The sequence below is a fragment of the Schistocerca serialis genome, chromosome 7, assembly GCF_023864345.2.
Source record: "Schistocerca serialis cubense isolate TAMUIC-IGC-003099 chromosome 7, iqSchSeri2.2, whole genome shotgun sequence".
Lineage (NCBI taxonomy): Eukaryota > Metazoa > Arthropoda > Insecta > Orthoptera > Acrididae > Schistocerca > Schistocerca serialis.
In genome coordinates this window covers 108,963,855-108,983,585 of record NC_064644.1, presented here as the reverse complement: position 1 = coordinate 108,983,585, position 19,731 = coordinate 108,963,855, and the positions used below count along the sequence as shown (strand labels likewise).

The 19,731-nt window shown below is 41.9% G+C and overlaps 1 protein-coding gene and 1 pseudogene across 1 annotated transcript in view; both read left to right on the top strand.

Moving 5' to 3' along the window:
- The first annotated feature begins 6,990 nt into the window (after nt 1-6,990).
- Nucleotides 6,991-19,731, top strand: part of LOC126412104 (beta-1,4-mannosyltransferase egh) — a 254,517-nt gene continuing 241,776 nt past the window's right edge. Inside the window, exons 1-2 of the mRNA XM_050081536.1 lie at nt 6,991-7,163; nt 7,976-8,808. Coding sequence (XP_049937493.1) covers nt 8,005-8,808 — 804 coding nt within the window. The 5' untranslated portion in view covers nt 6,991-7,163; nt 7,976-8,004. The remainder of the gene's footprint in view (nt 7,164-7,975; nt 8,809-19,731) is intronic.
- On the top strand, nt 16,529-16,646 carry LOC126413531 (5S ribosomal RNA; annotated as a pseudogene).

Here is a 19,731-nt window from a genome sequence, read left to right as displayed (position 1 = left end):
ATCCACTTTCAATAAGATAGCCACAAGAATTCAAAAATCTTAGCAGTAATCCATGTGCTTTCAAATTGAAGCTGAAGAGTTTCCTAATGAGTCACTCCTATTCTGTCGAGGAATTCCTTGAAAAAATTAAGCTGATACTTGTAGTATTGTTAATCGCATTTACTTATAGATTGACTTTTTTCGGGTTCATAAACATTTTATTTTTATCTGTTGTTACTTTTATGTTGTAATTCCATGTACTTTGGTCCTACAGAACTTGACGTGTAAATAAAAATTAATGAATCACAATGTTGGACATCCTGCCAATTGTCCTACTAGGTTTCTATGCTACCATCAAAGTCTTAATGCTTCATCAGCAGAACTAGTCAACAATCAACCAATTCAACTTCCCAACAAATTCTTTGGCTATATGCTTAATGACGTTATTGAGGCATCACAGTTTGTTCAAAACTCACATTTGTATAGTCACCAACTACATCCAGTTACACCGAGAGAGCAGCATAATCACCACACCTTCATTTCCATCCTTTGGATGTGAAACCAGTTTTTCATTAGGCCTGACACTGCGCGCAAAACTCTGCAGTCTCTAGCAGGTTTTCATTAGGCCTGACACTGCACAAACCTCTGCAGCCTCTATATGACAATTCTTAGGCAAGACCAGAAGACATTTAAAGTCGATGGTAATTTTACCTCAATTGTGGTTTCTATTGGTTGCCTTAAACTGCTTTATGCACCTCTTATGCCGGTGCCTGCAAACCAAACAAGCCACGGCACGTGTTGGGCGAAACTCCTGATGAATCTAGAACAGGTTTGGCAGAATCACCTACCCATCCACCAGTCGTCACTGATCTGGCTGCTACGTACCTTTCAATAGGAAGTATCATAAGAACTTGTGAGAAGTGATGAGGAGTGGTAAAGATGCTATGTCACTAGGGTGAGTTGCAATGTATATCACTGAATCCTGTTTATTCTTCGATTTCATTTTTGTTTACTGACTTTTATATATATTCTTTGATTTACATAAGTCGTTCACTTTCTCGCTGTATGTTATAAGTATATAAACTAAAACCAAGTTATTAGCATACACTCCAATGTTAACAGTGTTACAAAGATACAATCCAGTTATTCCTCGATGGAATTCAGTTACTGACGAGCAGTTCTGTTACAGCAGTTATCAGTTCCATCAAGTACGTTACAGCTAAGTGTGCCATACAAAATACGACACACTTAATTTGGCAAAACATAGAACAGCTGCAGAAACAAATTATAGATGCTGCATGGTATTCATAACAATTGTCAATCACGATAATGCCATCATTAACTGCAGGGATCACCACTGCATAAAAATGGAAACCACTTAAAGAGCATACCAGTATTTATTGAACAAGGGAATCGCTACTGCAGTCAATGTAGAGAAAATAACAGTTTCTGTAGACTCACAAACGAATCAATTCAAAATTTTAATTATCACTTACCCATTTTAGCTACCTGTTGAAATTTAAGTGAGAAGAGGTTGTGTAGGAGGATGTCTTCTGGTCTAGACATTAAATTGTGGGATGATTTTTGGAAACTGAGTGTGACAGATGAGAATGTTACGAAACTGACAGGTAATTTCTTGTGAGCGAGACCACAGCTAGAGGAAACACTTTAGGTCCATCCAGTTTTGAGATGTTTCCTACATTGGCAAAAGCTTGTGAATTTGTTGGCTGTAAGGGTTAAAGTGCTAAGTACCCTGGTGAGACCTGCTGCATTGGCCAGTCAGAAGTTTTTAGTGTTGTTATGTCAACAATGGTAACTAGAAAACCCGAAAATGAAATTTAAAACAATCTACAGCAGGATAAATTTGTGAGTTTTTGTGGTGACCTATGAGAAGTAGAGTGGGAACAATAGTTTCTGGCAGTGGCATCTTTTTTGATGTTGAATTGTGATCCATAAGGGCCAGTAGGCTTCCAATACTATTGCATAGAGGATGTTAGAAGTTTTTCTGTGGGAGGCTGATGAGACAGATGTACCTGAAGGGAATGGTTTGTGTTTTGAAGCAGGTGGCATTTATCAGCAGAAAAACTATGTGGTAATGTAAAGTCAACAGCTCATTGGTGAAGAATTTGGTTAAAATAGACGTTTCTATGTTTGAACGAGATTATTGATCTTATACACGCGTTTATATTTAAGTAGATGTTGATCTTCATTATTTTAACTATCATCTAAAATACTAATAATTCAAAAGTACTGTCCTACAATTCAGTAATTGGTTATGTGGAGATGGTACGTAGCATTCAAATTCTGATTCACAAACAGGATAGTTTGTTTCTGAGGACAATCAAAATGCAATAGGACGTGTGAATGATCATCCTCGTCTCTCATTTCACAGTGAGGTTGCCTTTGGCACACTAACAAATGCCTCTCTCCTTTCTGGAGTTTCCTCACAGCTGACATCACCAGAACACTGATGGGCTATACTGCAATGGCACTGCAGCATTCCATTACACGGGATATTTAATCAGCATTGCAGTAACCACCACTAAGTGGCATTACCAGCAGCAGCAGCAAAACAAATTGTCACCAACCACCCCATCCAGCCACCAGGGCATCATAGCTCAAGACTTTTGACCAGACCATTCATCCCTCCCAATGTCTGCTAGGCAAATGTTGGTTGTTCCATCAACCACCACCCACATGTCATTGTTTGGTGTTAGCAAACCCACCACTATGACTGAAAACAGTAATGCCTTGCTGCCCTGAGCAATGTGGCTATGACAGTTGTCTGCCACTGAGTCAGCATCAGCAGACATTTGGCATAAGCTGTGGAAGATGCTGTCAGCTCTGAGATGCTGCCCAGCCCAGGTTCTATATTGCAATTCCTTTACCTAATGTCATCATTTTGCTCCTTGTGATCCAGAAAGGAAGCGAGGAAGAAGAAATTAGAAGAGAAAGAAAATGAAAACATCTGTCAGGCTAGCAGGTAGCGTCAAAATATGACCAGAAAGCAATTACGCAAGCCAAAGTTCTTAAATTTGAGTGCTATAAGGATATCTCTTCTATACAGTTTGTGGAATCTAACTAGTAAACTAGTCTCCGATTTTGCACTTTAGATCATCTACTGCAGCACAAAATGTTGGATTTGTTCATTGCTAATGATAATTCATTCTTGCTGAAGAAATAATGACAGTCATGTTATTACTTATTCTTGAAATTCTTTGTACATGAGCAAACAAACAATTTGGGTGTACCCACATGTGACTCTCCCTTGGAAGAAAAAAAAAAGTTTCCAGGTGATCAAGATGGAAAAGGGATTTGTGACAATCGTTTACACAGAAGGGGTTTATTGAACACTGTTTTCTCACCAGAATCGTAAAAGAATTCGGGATATGAAACTAAGTTGAAGCAATTTGCCTTCACAATGCGAGTAACCTAATCTGAAAATACCAGTTGCGATGCTTCTACATAACAATTCATCGATGAAAATAATACATTTTTGAATAAATAATGTAATTGAATAGATAAAAAAATGTACTCCCCAGTGGCAGTAGTAGAATACACATATATAGGTAGGGTATTAAGAGTTGCAAGTTTTCGGAGCCAGTGGCTCCTCCTCCTGGCCGAAGGGTTGAAGGGGAAGGGAGAAGGGAAAGGACTGGTGAGATTTACGAAATGGAGAAATTCGAAAAAGTCACTCAGAAACCTGGATCAGTGGAGACTTACTGGACAGGATGAAATGGAAAGACAGACTGCTGTCCCAGTCCTTTTCGTCCACCCCTCTTCCTTCCCCTTCAACCCTTCTGTCAAAAGGAGTAGCCACTGGCTCCGGAAGATTGCAAATCTAAATAATGTATCTTTATAAGTGTGTTATCCTGCTGCCACTTGGTAAGTGGATTTCTAATCTATTCAATTATATTATCCTTACATAACAATTGTATAGTATATAGCATGCAAAGTGCATCTCTCCCCCCCCCCCCCCCCAAAATCCCATCCCCAAGAGTCACTATATTTTCAAGTATGTGGTACAACAAAAACACACATCAAATAACACTAAGCCCTAATTTCTGTTTGAGTAGCAGCACTCTTGATATTGGAAAGTACAGGATGTTGATTCAGTGGTGAGTAGCAAATAGGCAAAGATGGATATGATTATTTGGTTCCTTCTAGTTTCCACATATAAATTACTCACCACTCATTTGTTGACTGCCGATGTTTAACTGTAAAATGCCATGGTGGAACTTGGAAAGTGTTCAAAGTGTCTGGATTGTGAACCAATAATTGTGTGCACTTAGTTGATTTGCAAACAAGGGGAACTTCATATAGTTTACAATTTCTTCGACAGTGTTCACTTCAAAGAATTTGTGATATAGTTAATGACAGTTCTACATCTATATACATACTCTACAAACCATCATTAGGTGCATGGCAGAGGGCACTCTTGTACCATTACTAGTCATTTCCTTTCCTGTTCCACTTACATATAGGCCTAGACCAAAAGAAAAATAACTGTCAAAGCCTCTGTCAAGCCTTGATTTCTTGCATCTTAATTTCATGATCCTTATGCGAAATGTATGTTGACAACAGTAGAATCATTCAACAGTCTACCTGTTCTCTAAATTTGCACAATAGTGCCTTGCGGAAAGAGCATTGTCTTCCCTTTAAAATTCCCATTTGAATTCAAGAATCATTTTTGTAACACTTGCATGTTGATCAAATGTACAGGTAAAAAATGTAGCAGCCCACCACTCAATTGCTTCGATCTCTTCCTTGAATCTGACCTGGTGTAGATACCAAATTCTAGAACACCACTCAAAAATCAAATCTTAGATTCCAATCTATTCTGAGCCTTTCCTGATTGAATTGGACGTTAAGAGGGGCAGATAGCATTAAGAGTAAATGATACATTGGTAACAGACATGTGCACTGTTGCATAATTTTTTAACACGCATTTCATAACTGTTACTGAAAAAGTGGGGTTGTCAGGTTCAGTAGATGCCGAAATGGACTGCCTCAGAGTCATCATAAACAACTTCACAAACAAGAATATGGTACTCACTACACCAGTAGAAGTAATGTCCACCATACAAACTTTAAAATACAAAAAAGTTCTAGTGGTTATGATAAAATATCAACAAAATTAATTAAATAGTGTGCTTTTGAGTTAATGGTTGAAATACGCTGAAGCTAGGCCTTTGGTTAAGAAAGGAAATTAAAAAAATGCTGTGAACTTTCCATCAAATTTCACTTTTCCCAGCATTCTCGAAAATTTTAGAAAACCATCTGACAACATAGTGTCAATGTCACAATTTGGATTTCTAAAATGTTCTGTTATTGAGAAGGCTATCTACACACAGTGATGGCTCAAATGGCTCTGAGCATTATGGGACTTAACAGCTGAGGTCATCAGTCCCCTAGAACTTAGAACTAATTAAACTTAACTAACCTAAGGACATCACACACATCCATGCCTGAGGCAGGATTTGAACCTGCGACCGTAAAGGTCACGCACTTCCAGACTGAAGCACACATCGGCCGGCTCATGAAGTGAGAATGTACTGCTATTAGTCGTTAAATTACAGGCTAGTGTTATATTTTGTAATCTGTCAAAGGGATTTGTAAATCACTGAATCCTTCTGAGTAAATCAGACTATTTTAATGTAACAGGAAAAGCTGCAAAATGGTTCAAGTCCTATATCTCTGACAGGAAACAAAGGGTGTCATTAGAAAGGACATGTATTACGCTTTCAGGCATCATCCAAATGGAACTAATTACATATGGCATCCCACAACGTTCCATCTTAAAGGTCCCTTTCTTTGCATAAATACAGATATCAATGACCTTTCACCAGCAACAGTACCAGAAGCCAAGTTCGTTTTCTTTGCAAACTAAACAAACATCGTAATAAATAGGATATCAAGAGCCGTTAAGAGTTGAAATCTAATAAAACCAAGGTAAAGCTAATAATGATTCAGTCCAGCTAAACCAAACCTCAAGGAAGCACGAACAACACAACCTGATACGCCACACACACAAATTTTGCAACTGGACAACTGGCCTGGCAGAAAAATCGAAGAACAGGTTGGTCTGAAGAGCGTAAATGAGCCTATCCTTGATGAATTGTAGTACTATGGACACACACAAAAAACTGCTTGTACATCACATGGTTCGATATAGGGGCGCTGTGCAAAAACATGAACCCCTCCCCAAAAATACATCGCCACCACCGCACAGGTGCGGTTAAGCACAAAAATAAAAATGACATACCGATATTAATTCAAAAAACACATGACAGGCATCTACAACTGAAACAAATAAAAACATTCCAGACGTAACATATGACAGCACAATTCATTTAGATAATTTATACATCTATCGCCTAAAACACTTCAAATAATATACAGTTGGCTCGCATTGATAACTAGTTGTTTAATTCATATTCCATAGATAATATCCCTGACAAAAACATGACGTTGGGTCAGACGAGGAAACATATTAACTTCCAATTCACTTATTCTAACAGATTTTGGGAACCTATTGACACCAAACACCTCCATATTAACAGCCTGCAGCCGATTGTCTAATCCTCGTTAGCCATAGATATCAATGCAATACTCAATGTTGTCTCGACGCCAGAGTTAGTTTTTCTGTTGTTCAAAGTCATTTACAAACATTCTTTGATTGGCTTTAAAAATGCAGTATGCGTATATCGTTTTGTTCTCCCACCCATATATTTAATTAATCTATGTACATGAGAATTTCCGAAAGATTTATTTCGGAAAAGTATATAAATAATATTTCACATCCTCATCTTTAGTTTTATGTAATAAATGACTATTTCCTAAAATATGGTTAAATTTATTGGATAAACCGGAATGTGAAATTCTTTCCTCATTTTAACTGATTATGTGAAAGGAAAACAAGATGGATCTGTAGTTTCGTTTCGAAAACTTATCAGTGAGCGACACGACTCATACAGAAGGCTGTGCATTCCCCACTACTGGAGTGTTGAAGGCAAGGCAACTGAAAGCGTCAGAAAATCGAAACGGCGAGTGCAGGTGCACTTGCCGGGTGGGCGGTTGCAGTGGGGTTATAAGAGTAGACAGTAGTGTGAGGTGTAGTGAGTGTGTGCATGTACAGTGTTTGTGTGGAAGTTTGTGCCTACCCAGTGTATCATTTGTCTCAGGTGAGAAACAGAATCCAGTGTGCTAAGCCATCCATTACTCAGGTGCTGGAGTTCAGTCGCCAAGTTTTTTGTAGCATACATTCGTAGTGCCGGTGGGTTACTACTGTTGATTTTATTCAAATATTTGTAAACATAGTATGCTGCTCGATTATGTGCTGTTGTGGCAGGTTTACAGAAGGCAATATTAGAGCGGCTGATGACTATATAAATAATGTGAGAATTATGATCGCGGAAAGAATGTTCCCTCTGAGAAGCAACTACTTTACAGGCGTTGGTGTAGGACATTAGTTACACACATGTATTGTAAATGCATAATGCAATGGACTATTTATGAATCCCTTATGCTATCGGGAACAGAACTGACTAACGAGAAACGTGACGGCAGAGAAATGTAGCTCTCGGATGCTGCGAGCTTCTCCTTGTACCAAAAGACAGATTTTGTTAGACGTCGGGAAGCGAGAGGCAGTGTTCATTGCGCTAACGTTCTTAGTTTTTATATGTTTATAAAGTGTAGTCTTGCATTCTAGAGCAAGCGTTTGAAACTTTTGTAGGACCCAAAAGTTCGAAAGACTGGTACATTTGAGTGAGTAATTTTTTACATCGTAAATTTAATAGTAGTGGCATAAACATGGTGAGAACAACAGCGTTGCCCGACATTGTTGTTAACGTCGCAGTTTTTAATTTGTTGTGGAGAGTGTTGTGTATAGAGTAGAATACTAAATCACTTTATACCACTTGTTTATTTGAATTTTTTTCGTGGTTAAACGTTTCGCTAATTATTTTAACACATTCTTAATGTTTTCTCATTACAGATATCAGAATCAACAGGAACTAAACAGTCATGCTTAGCAGCAGAACGAAACACATCCTGCATTGCTGCCTACTGCTTACAGTAATAGCTATCTTCGAAATTTGCACTGGTGGTATAAGATTAGGAAGTGACAAGCAACAAGATTTTGATCCCTGGGAACGCTACGGGTACTTTGGGGCATTCTCACTATACCTCATACGCCTGCTAACTTTCTTGCCACTGCCACAGGTGCTATTCAACTTCGCCGGTCTCACCCTGTACAATGCATTCCCCGACAAAGTGCCGCTGAAGGGTTCGCCACTCCTGGCGCCGTTCATCTGCATACGAGTCGTTACACGAGGTGACTACCCGCAACTCGTCCGCAACAATGTGGCTCGCAATATGACATGCTGCACGGAGGCCGGTCTCGAAAATTTCCTCATAGAAGTGGTGACCGACAAAGTGGTCGGGCTAGCAAACCACAGGCGGGTGCGCGAAGTAGTGGTGCCCGCGACCTACCGTCCGAAGAGCGGCGCCCTGTTCAAGGCCCGCGCACTACAGTACTGCCTCGAGGACGGAGTGAACATACTCGCCGACAACGACTGGGTTGTGCACCTCGACGAAGAGACTCTGTTGACGGAGAACTCCGTTCGAGGAATCTTGAACTTCGTCCTGGACGGCAAGCATCAGTTTGGCCAAGGATTAATCACGTACGCCAATGAAGACGTCGTGAACTGGGTCACAACATTGGCTGACAGCTTTCGCGTTGCGGATGACATGGGGAAACTTCGGCTGCAGTTTTCAATGTTCCACAAGCCGCTCTTCAGCTGGAAGGGCTCATACGTTGTAACACAGGTAAGTATCTTCATATTACATTACATGGGATGCAAGTTGTTACTCAAACTAATTTACAGACTGTGTTCCGATACTGAGTTTTCAATATATGCGGCAGAGGTTGTAATGTAGTAGATATATAACGTGAAATAGTTACCATCGACTAAATACATAAATTGTTTCATTATATGTTGTCGTTACCGGTTTCGAACAGCCTGCCTAGCTTTTAATTGCCAAAAGCATTTTAATCATAAATGCTGGAAATAAATACAAAAATAATTGCTATAACAAGAGGCGAAAACGCCAGAGTAAACACAAATAACAATTAACTCAATTTCTTCACATCCCGTCGTCAATGAATCTTGGCATTGTTATTGAAATATGTAGTTAAACAAACTCTGATGATGATACATTTGATCGGTTTTCAATGCTAAGGCGGTCGTTATCGAATCTCCACCCGGTGTGTTACAACAAAAGTGTGTCACAGTCGTTGGTGTGTACATCTCACGTCAGTCACGAAATACAAACTGCAAAAAATTGCATGGAGTTACGATGATGACCGATTATCAGTGGTAACCAGTTAACTTTTTCATAATATTTAGTGATGTCAAGGCATTTTCAATAAAAACATGTTATAATCCTTTTTTAATTTTAAAAAAATATGTTGCAATGTAACAATCGATCAACACCGACTGTCGTAAATGAACTGCAGGCTTCTGAACATGCAATGAGTATACGAAGCAGGAACGGCAAAAACCCAATGTAATGATTTTTCATCAGTTTAGTGACTGATAGCTGTTTGCTGAAAACCATATAGTCAAAGGTACCTTCAACTTGTCTTCCAAACAGAATGTTTATTTTTATGTATTGGCCTATAATTCGCACCATTCCAGCTGTACTTTCTTTGCAGGTGAATTGCAAATTAATCTGTCTTTGCACTGACATAATTAATTGTGATAAAGAATTTATATTGTTCTTGGTGAGGTCTAGCGCTTATTGGCCCGTGCTGTACTACTTGCGGAGGGTTTAGAATTCGGGTAAATGCTCTGGTTTGTTGATTGCGTGCCTATTTGTACTGTCAGGGTATACGAACGTACGTGATAAAGGTAATATAGTTCGTTATAGGTGTGTTTGATACGTGGAATTGCCCCATAGAAATGCAGGAAAAATTCTGTACCGGCAGAAGCTCAATGAAACATTGAAATAAACTGTTCCAAAATTGACCGGGAGAATTCCAAAAACTGGTTACTAGAGAGAGAGATGTATGAATATCGTGCAGATGCTGATGTATTGCTTCGGTGGGTGTTGTCCTGATTCAAACAGCAGACATTCATCAGGGAATAATAATAATAATAATACTTTTCGTGCTCAGTCCGTGATAGTAACTAAAGATCACTTATACGTGACAAACATCCTCTTTTGCGCGCTGCAGCGATTAGTGGACTCACAGTGCCACGGATGCGCGCTGAACGGTCGTGCTGTTCCTTTGATTGCAATATTGATTAGTAATGTAAGTTTGTATGCTTTCGCGGTGGGATTCAACCTTCATAAAAGTTTTCTGCGTCGTAGACTGAATGAAGCCATAAGAATTGTATGGAAATTGATTAGAAATGTTCTCTTATTACAGTGTTGTGAATTTATCATCTGCTTTTGTCAGCTGCAATTGTTTAACGGCATATCATCAGGCACAGAGGGAGAGGAAGATGAGGGTGCAATATACATCGCCGACGAGGTCACGAGAGAGAGAGAGAGAGAGAGAGAGAGAGAGAGAGAGAGACCCCAAGCTCAGAGTGGAGAAGAATAGGGAAGGAAAACGGCCGTGCCCTTCCAAAGGAACCATCCCAGCATTCGCAATAAGCGGTTTAGGGAAATACCGCAATCATAATGGCCGGAAGGTAATTTGAACAGCCATCTTCCGGGAAAGAAAGAGCCTAGTGTCTTCTCTCTGTGCCACTTCGTCCAAGAGACTCTTGCTAAATAACGGTTTCCATAGATGAAGGTAATTAATAGTTTCTGTGTGAAGCCCTGGTATTTAGGCCCTGCCATATCTCGAATAAGTTCATTTTCGGGCATGTCAGTGAGTGCGTCGTAGAGTCCTCTGCTGTAGGTGATTACATGGTTGTTGTAATGAATGTAATTTTTGTTTCCCTGGAAATATTTCTAACCGTCCATATTATTGTTGTGAGCATGCTATTGGCGTCGCCTGCGTTGACCACACTTGACATTCAAAGACTATCATATTTCATAATTAACCGGAAATAAGCGTTTATTTTGTTCATTATCACAGTTGATTCAAGGTATGGTGCCACGGAATGGTAGGTCTACAACTGTTCAGTATTGAAGAAATGTGATATTTCTTTATTTCGTTCGTATCAGTTGCATTTAAGTTTTTGCTGCGGTGGTTTTCAAAAGGCATGAATAGCTTTTGTACAGAAAGTTAAACTGTGGACAAGTAGTTCCATTGATATGAGCCTGTATCAATGAGAGTACTTGTTGTCTACGTCTTAACTTTATGTGGAGAATCTATTCCTGCCTTTTGGCACCATATTATATGGCTAGTTACGGTTGATAACAAGATTTGTGGTTTGAAAATGAGCGTGTCAGCCCGAAACCGGTAACCACTGCAGCAAAGATTGTATATCGAAGCTGAGACGGACGAAATTAAATATTTTCCAATTTTCTCATTTTCACCGTAACCAGCCGCTGCACGTAGCGGTACAGCAGACTGTGTAAAGCGACAAGGGAAAGTAAATAACTGTCTTCAACAGGCAATTGTATTTTGGGAGCAGAAAATATTAACTCTTAACAAATCTTCTCATAAGTAGCCGATAAAATTAGAATGCTCTAAGACGAGATCCCAATTTTTAGGTTAGTTAATAATAGTTATATATAATTAGTTGCCGAGATTAATGGTTACCACCTAATTAAATGCAACTTGAAGGCTAAAATAATTATTCTAGTCTCAGAGCATACAAGCATCGCGCCAACGAAGAATTAGACTGGATTTACTGCCCGCGTAAGTAGCCTAGTTTTATTGCGGCCACTTATCTCATTCTGTCAGTGCATTCCACCTTTGTTGCAGCGATTAGGATAGGACTTCGATCCCAAAACGCACGATGGCAAACACACAGCCGTTACAGGAAGGAAAGATGATTTGGTTTGAAGTTCGGTCGACGAGTTGGTCATTACTCACAACAGGTCGGATTAATGAAGGAAATCTCTAGTGTCATTTTTAAAGGAACTGTCCTGAGATAAGACTAAAGCTATTTAGGGGAACCATGAAACCTAAATGTGAGCAACATGATGGGAATTTGAACCACGAACCTCTCCAATGTTCATCCGCCACTTCATCTTTGCGTAACCTCTCTCGGCTGCTGTTGAAGATAACGGATTCATGAAAACGTTCTTTGTGTGTGGCAGCTGTCACGATCATATGACTCATTCAGTCACGAGTTATACTTTTCTAATTCCTTTCCACTGAATGAAAACCATTACTAAAAATATAAAATGTAATACATATTTCTATACTTAGTCAGGCCTTAGATTTATTGAAGTTTATGAAGCGCCATACTGTTTGATGGTACGGTGACTCCTACATTTTGTTGGAAAATGATTGCTTCTGTACAAAAAGAAAAATTTAAACAAGCTGTATCTGCTAACATACAATTTTTCTTTGTGTTGAGCCGCGTCATGTCCAATGTGATGTTACTTGATGGATAGCAAATTTCCGAGTATACTCTGAGAAAAGCCACTGTAAACTGGGAGGAAACGCCCGTTTTATCCATCCAGCGAAAGTTTGCAAGACGATACGAATCAACCCACAAAAAAACTTAGTTAGCTTCACAACTGCTTTACGACGCCAAAAAGTAATTCACCGAACAACCACCTTCTGTGTCATCAATTCAAAGTGTTTTTATCGATGCACTGTAAATAAAGAAGATTCTTCTGTTATTCGGAGGTATTTATATTCCTCTCTCGTCAACTGTGTCATGTCAAGCTGCAAGCACTGATGCGTCCGTTTGTTGCAGCACCCTATAACAAGTGAGCACCGTCACTTGAAACAGTTCTTCTTCTTATTATTATTTTTTCAAGTGGTATATGCGAACGAACAGGTAGATTGCATTCAGCTATTTGTTTGCTGGGCGTTCGACTCTGTACTAAAAGGCCAAATGATGACAAAGGGTGCGAAGTACGGAGTGTCATTTCGAATATGTGATGAGCATGAAGAGTTTTGGACCAGCAGAGCCCAGTACTTTCGTACTGCACGGCAAGTGTAGAATAGAAACGAAGGTAATGTGCCTTAACGACAGCTGACGTTTTCAGTAACAAATATTTTGTTAGAATCGCTTTGTATGATAAAGTATTCACTTGTTTTTTGCCTTCGACAAATGTGGTATGAAGTAAGATGTAAGTACGTTTTATTATACAGTTAGTTACTTTGTCAAGTGAAATGTACCTGCATTTTGGTAAAATTTTGTCCATCAGTATTCATGTGTACATAACTTATTACCTTTGTTTGGACGAAACATTTTGTGAACGTGAACGTGCCGACATTGTTAATGTGAATATTTTACGATAGTAAAGGATACTAACGTAATAAATTCACTGAAGATCGAAGTATGTGACATGATCTTCAAGTGACGTTGTCAGTCCTTTCAGGACTTGCTTTTCTTAACATGCATAACATCACAGCACGATTTTCTCTCTCTCTCTCTCTCTCTCTCTCTCTCTCTCTCTCTCTCTCTCTCTCTCACACACTCACACACACTCACACACGGGATGATGTGGCTGTGAAGTCGTAAGAAAGTAAGTCTCTTGCGAAGCCAAAGTCTCCGGTGGCCCAGTAAGGTTGCACACCAGCAGACCACGCGTTATACAAGTGGGTAAGCTCTACAGATTTGCAGCTGTGGCTATGAAAACTCCTCTCCCCCCCCCCCTTTACTATTCACTCATTAACATAACCAGTTTCTCCCTTCTACTACGACTGAATTTATTACTTTCAAATATTGCGTACACTTCTTCGTCTGCTTCTTTCCTGGTTCCTTCCTGTCCATCTCACCTGAGCGAGTTAACAATGGGATGTTGCCGGCACTGGGACAATTGACCTTTTTGAGCACATTTCATTAAACTATTCACACTATTTACTAGACTTGCCGCTCTGTAACTTCAACTTGTTGCTGCAGATAAGTAAATTTTTGTTGGAAAAACGTTTTTACGTTCACACAAAAACCAATCGCAGTATACGGGATGATTTTTGCAATTCAGGGCATACAACATGCACTACATGGACTACATAAAGATTTTTTAATGTAAACTTTTTGTCTATGTTGACCTGTGATTTTCATACTGCGTCTGTCTGTGACATAAAACATCAATTAAGAGTTACCTGCGTCAGTCACTTTTATTACCCTCTTTTTTCCACGATGCATTTCAAGGGCTAACACCCTCATTTTGAGGTATATTAATGGTTTACATGAGTATTTCATAGAGCACTGGGAACATCCACGAAAAGAAATAATGGTTTAAACTACTGACCCCTCCCCCCTCGCGAACATGCGTGTGTAACCTCTGGACATAAGTCATTGAAGAAAATAAGTGATTGACAGGGATAAATGTGGGGAGTGACAAGCTCTGCCCCAGTGCGCAACACAAACCTCTGTTTTCGAGCCTCCACAAAATGACAATGTGCATAACGCCGTAGTGATCAGTTAAATACCTCGTTGACAAATACCTTTTGGCTGCTGTCTCGGTTTCTTCGGCTGCCGTTCGTTAGATTATTTTTCTGTCGTTTCACCAGCACGAGTGGGTGGCATTGTGAAAGCTTCACCCTCCATTGCTGATGGTGGACTGGCGCTGTCAAAACTTCACCCTTCATTGCTGCTGGTGAAGTTCTGCATCAGCAATGGAGGGTGAAGCTTTGCCAATGCCAGCCACCTGCTCTGGCAAAAGGTCAGAAAAATCATCAAACGAACGTCGGTCGAAGAACCAGAGATAGCAGGCTGTTTGTCAGCAAGAGGCCACGAAAGTCCAAGCAATTTAAGTAGCTTTTGTTATCGAAACAGCTCGCTGTTTGTACTGACATGTCAAATAATCTCTCATCACCCATTTTGGAAAAAAAATGCGATCAAAATAGCGTAACAATACACACTACAGCGACAGAAAAGCAAAGTTTGTCACCAAACCTTTTTCAACATTTATGACGCTGTATATTTCAATTTTTTTCAGATGCAAAATACACTACTGGCCATTAAAATTGCCACACCACGAAGATGACGTGCTACAGACGCGAAATTTAACCGACAGGAAGAAGATGCTGTGATATGCAAATGATTAGCTTTTCAGAGCATTCACACAAGGTTGGCGCCGGTGCCGACACCTACGACGTGCTGACATGAGGAAAGTTTACAATCGATTTCTCATACACAAACAGCAGTTGACCGGCGTTGCCTGGTTAAACGTTGTTGTGATGCCTCGTGTAAGGAGGAGAAATGCGTACCATCACGTTTCCGACTTCGATATAGGTCGGACTGTAGCCTATCGCGATTGCGGTTTATCGTATCGCGACATTGCTGCTCGCGTTGGTCGAGATCCAATGACTGTTAGCAGAATATGCAATCGGTGGGTTCAGGAGGGTAATACGGAATGCCTTGCTGGATCCCAACGGCCTCGTATCACTAGCAGTCGAGATGACAGGCATCTTATTCGCATGCCTGTGACGGATGGTGCAGCCACGTCTTGATCCCTGAGTCAACCGATGGGGAAGTTTGCAAGACAACAACCATCTGCACGAATAGTTCGACGACGTTTGCAGCAGCATGGACTTTCAGCTCGGAGACCATGGCTGCGTTTACCCTTGACGCTGCATCACAGACAGGAGCGCCTGCGATGGTGTACTCAACGACGAACCTGGATGCACGAATGGCAAAACGTCAATTTTTCGGATGAATCCAGGTTCTGTTTACGGCATCATGATGGTCGCATCCGTGTTTGGCGACATCGCGGTGAACGCACATTGGAAGCGTGTATTCGTCATCGCCACACTGGGGTATCAGCCGGCGTGCTGGTATGGATGGGGTCCCATTGGCTACACATCTCGGTCACCTCTTGTTCGCATTGACGGCAGTTTGAACAGTGGACGTTACATTTCAGATGTGTTACGACCCGTGGCTCCACCTTTCATTCGATCCCTGCGAAACCTCACATTTCAGCAGGATAATGCCAGACCCCATGTTGCAGGTGTTGTGCGGGCCTTTGTGGATACAGAAAATGTTAGACTGCTGCCATGGCCAGCACATTCTCCAGATCTCTCACCAATTGAAAACGTCTGGTCACTGGTGGCCGAGCAACTGGCTCATCACAATACGCCAGTCACTAGTTCGACTGTGCGACCCGTGTGCCGACGGCTCGCGAGTCGTCGCAGACACGTTGCGCAACGCTGCTCGCCGGAGCTAGGAGGAAGCGGCGCGCTGCCCTTGGAGGTCCTCTGGTGTGGTAGGTTGCGCCGGCACCTGAGCGGTCCGCGGGCCATTGGCCACGCCTCCCCACGGCGCCTCTCCGCACTTCCTCATAGAACTCCCTCTTCCTCCTCCAGTAACTGCTACCTAGCGAGGTCGCGTTTTGCTCGAGAAGCTGGACTGGCATTCTGCATCTCCATACATGCCTCGCAAGCAACGACGTGGCACGTGTCGGTGGACACCTTATTCTACTGCTAGTCATCCATTTTGCCGCTCCATTGTCTGATGGAGACGGCCTTGCCGCAGTGGATACGCCGGTTCCCGTGAGATCACCGAAGTTAAGCGCTGTCGGGCGTGGTCTGAACTTGAATGGGTGACCATCCAGGCCGCCATGTGCTGTTGCCATTTTTCGAGGTGCACGCAGTCTCCTGATACCAATTGAGGAGCTACTCGACCGAATAGTAGCGGCTTCGGTCACGAATACCATCGTAACGACCGGGAGAGCGGTGTGCTGACCCCATGCCCCACCTATCCGCATCCTCCACTGAGGATGACATTGCGGTCGGATGGTCCCGGTACGCCACTCGTGGCCTGAAGACGGAGTGCTATTGTCTGATGGAGACAGGTAAAAGTGTGTCTGTACTCTTTCGCACGATCCCACATTTCTATTAACTTATCTTCGCGGTCTTCAAGCGAGATAAACATTGGTGACAGCAGAATCATTCTGCACTGTACCGCACGTGCCGGTTCTCTAAACTTCCTCAACGTTGTTTCACGAAATGAACGCCCTCTTCCCTCCAGGGAGTGCCATTTGTGTTCACCGTAGCATTTCCGTAGTAATCGCATGTCAAATCAAGCAATACGCCACTGATTTGCTTAAGTCAACCTGATGGGATCCCAAACACTCGAACAGTACTCAAGAATGGGTCGCACTAGCGTTCTGTACGCGGTTTTCTTTATAGATGAGCTACACTTTACTAAAATTCTCCCAATAAACCGAGTCGACTATTCGCCTCACTTACTACCATCCTTACGTGTTCGTTCCATTTAATCTCTCTCTGCAACGTGATACCTGGACCGACTTTAACTGGACTGTGTAAAGCAGCTCACTACTAATGCCGTAATCCAACATTAAAGGATTGTTTTTCCTATTCGTGTGCATTCAGTTACTTTCTTTTTTCGACATTTAGAGCAGGCTGTCATTCACACACCAATTAGAAGTGTTTTTAAGTCATCTTGTATCGTCCTAAAGTCACCCAACGACGACCCTTTCCCGTACACTACACCATCAGCAAACATTCTCCACATGCGCCAGATCGTCAATGTAGACAGATAACAAGATGGCCCTATCACACTTAACGTGGGCGTTACTCACGATGCCCATGTCTGTTGCCTTCCACGACAACGTATTGGGTTCTGTTACTTGAAGACTTCGAGCCACTTGAAGTTGATGAGCTCGTTCTTGTGAAAATATACCGTTTCTTCGATCTTTTATCAGTTAGCAGTGTGCCACTGTGTCAAACGCTTTAAGGTAGCCTAGGCATGTGAAATCTGCCTGTCACCCTTCATTCCTGGCTCGCAGGACATCGAACGAGAAAAGGGCATGCTTAGCGCACGGGCGGTGCTTTCTAATTCCGTGTTGATCTGTGGATAAGACTCTATCAAGGAAATGTTGTACATTTACTTAGAATGTGCTCAAAAATCTGTAGCAAACGCACTCTAACGATGTTGTGGGTCCTTTGTTGTACCCTTCTTATATACGGTCATCAGATGCGCTATTTCCCAGTCGCTTGGGATTTTGTGCTTGGCGAGAGATTCACATTAAATGCTAGCTAATTAAGGGACCAGTGCCGAAGAGCGCTCTATAAATGTAAATGTCGTGTGACTAGGGCCTCCCGTCGGGAAGACTGTTCGCCGTGTGTAAAGCCGGGTGTATATTCGTATGATGCAGGATTTGTCTTCGTCTGGCAACTGAGATTTATTTCGGACGTGGTTTGCGTAAATCTCTTAACGCAAATGTATTAAAGCAAGACACTTACTATGCCATGTGTGTATTTAATTCGAGAGTTGCACTTTCCTACTTTAATGTGTTACATGCAACGTTTTTCGTTCTGCATACAGCATTTCACATACGTGATTTTTTTTATGCCCATACCTACTTTGGCTGTGCCGCATTTATAAGCTGACCGAGCGCCATACTAGTCGCCACATTTGTCGATTTTGAGTGCTATAGGCAGTATATAACAGGTACCAGACCGTCATGTGACAGTCCACCGCTGACTGAAGTCATGGCAGACAAGTGGTGTGTATTTGCAAGCAGGTTGCATGGCAATGGAGAGACGTCACAGACTGGCAGAAAGGAGCTGTCGAATTTAGACGTGCTCGTGACCACACCGTTTGTTGGCACATCAACGTGGGCTGTCCAGAGAATAAAGGGCTGACGTACCGCCGGCCGTTGTGGCCGAGCGGTTCGAGGCGCGTCAGTCCGGAACCGCGCTGCTGCTACGGTCAAAGGTTGGAATCCTGCCTCGGGCTTGGATGTGTGTGCTGCCCTTAGGTTGGTTAGATTTAAGTAGTTCTAAGTTCTAGGGGACTGATGACCAAAGATGTTAAGTCCCATTGTGCTCAGAGCCATTTGAACCATTTTTGAACGAACTCACAAACTCGGCTTACCGTAACAACAGTGGCAACTCGCCCTGCACAGCAGTAGCGACGAAGGTTTACAAAAGTAAGTGCAAAACTTAGAGGAAGAAGTTGCTACAGAAGAGAAATTCGTGGCATGCCACATCAAACCAGTCAGAAGACTGATCACCCAAAAAAGTTGATGAGCTCGTTCTCGACTTAACAAGCGAGGACAAAGTGCAGATAGCATTGTGTTTCTTAATTAGATCAAAACAAATTCCACGTGCGACTGTGATAGTTTTTTGTGTTATTTGGTTCAAATGGGACTACAAAAATGTGACATCATACTGTTGGACTTACGGACCGCTCGACGTTGTTTTAAAACCCCGTCACGCGTCAAAAGCAATTCGCACTTTACAGCGTCCGCCATTGCTGTAACTCTCCCGACTGTTGCAGTCGAATGCGGCCGTACTACCGGCCGCGATCCTTTAACTTGTCCAGAAGCCCGCTGTCAGTAAGTGCTAGACGTATGGTAGAGCTAGACCAACCGTATGCCTGGCGTTGCCAGACCAGAGCTGCCTGTGTGCTGAAGTTTCGTCTCTCCGGAATCGTGGAATACGGCGGTTGAGAGGGACGCCGAGGTTTTCCGCCAGCGCAGTTACGTCACCGCGACGGCGTCATGCTGATTTCTCTTCTCGGCCCGCAGTCGCTGGTTTCTTGTTTTTTTCCTGAACACTATATTCCATGAAAGGAAGGCACAGGTGTAGCAGTGGCCCTGATTGCTCGGTCTCTATATCTTGAGAACGGATTTCCAGCCATATCGGTGAACATGATTTGTTTAACTTACAGAACTATTTACAATATTAAG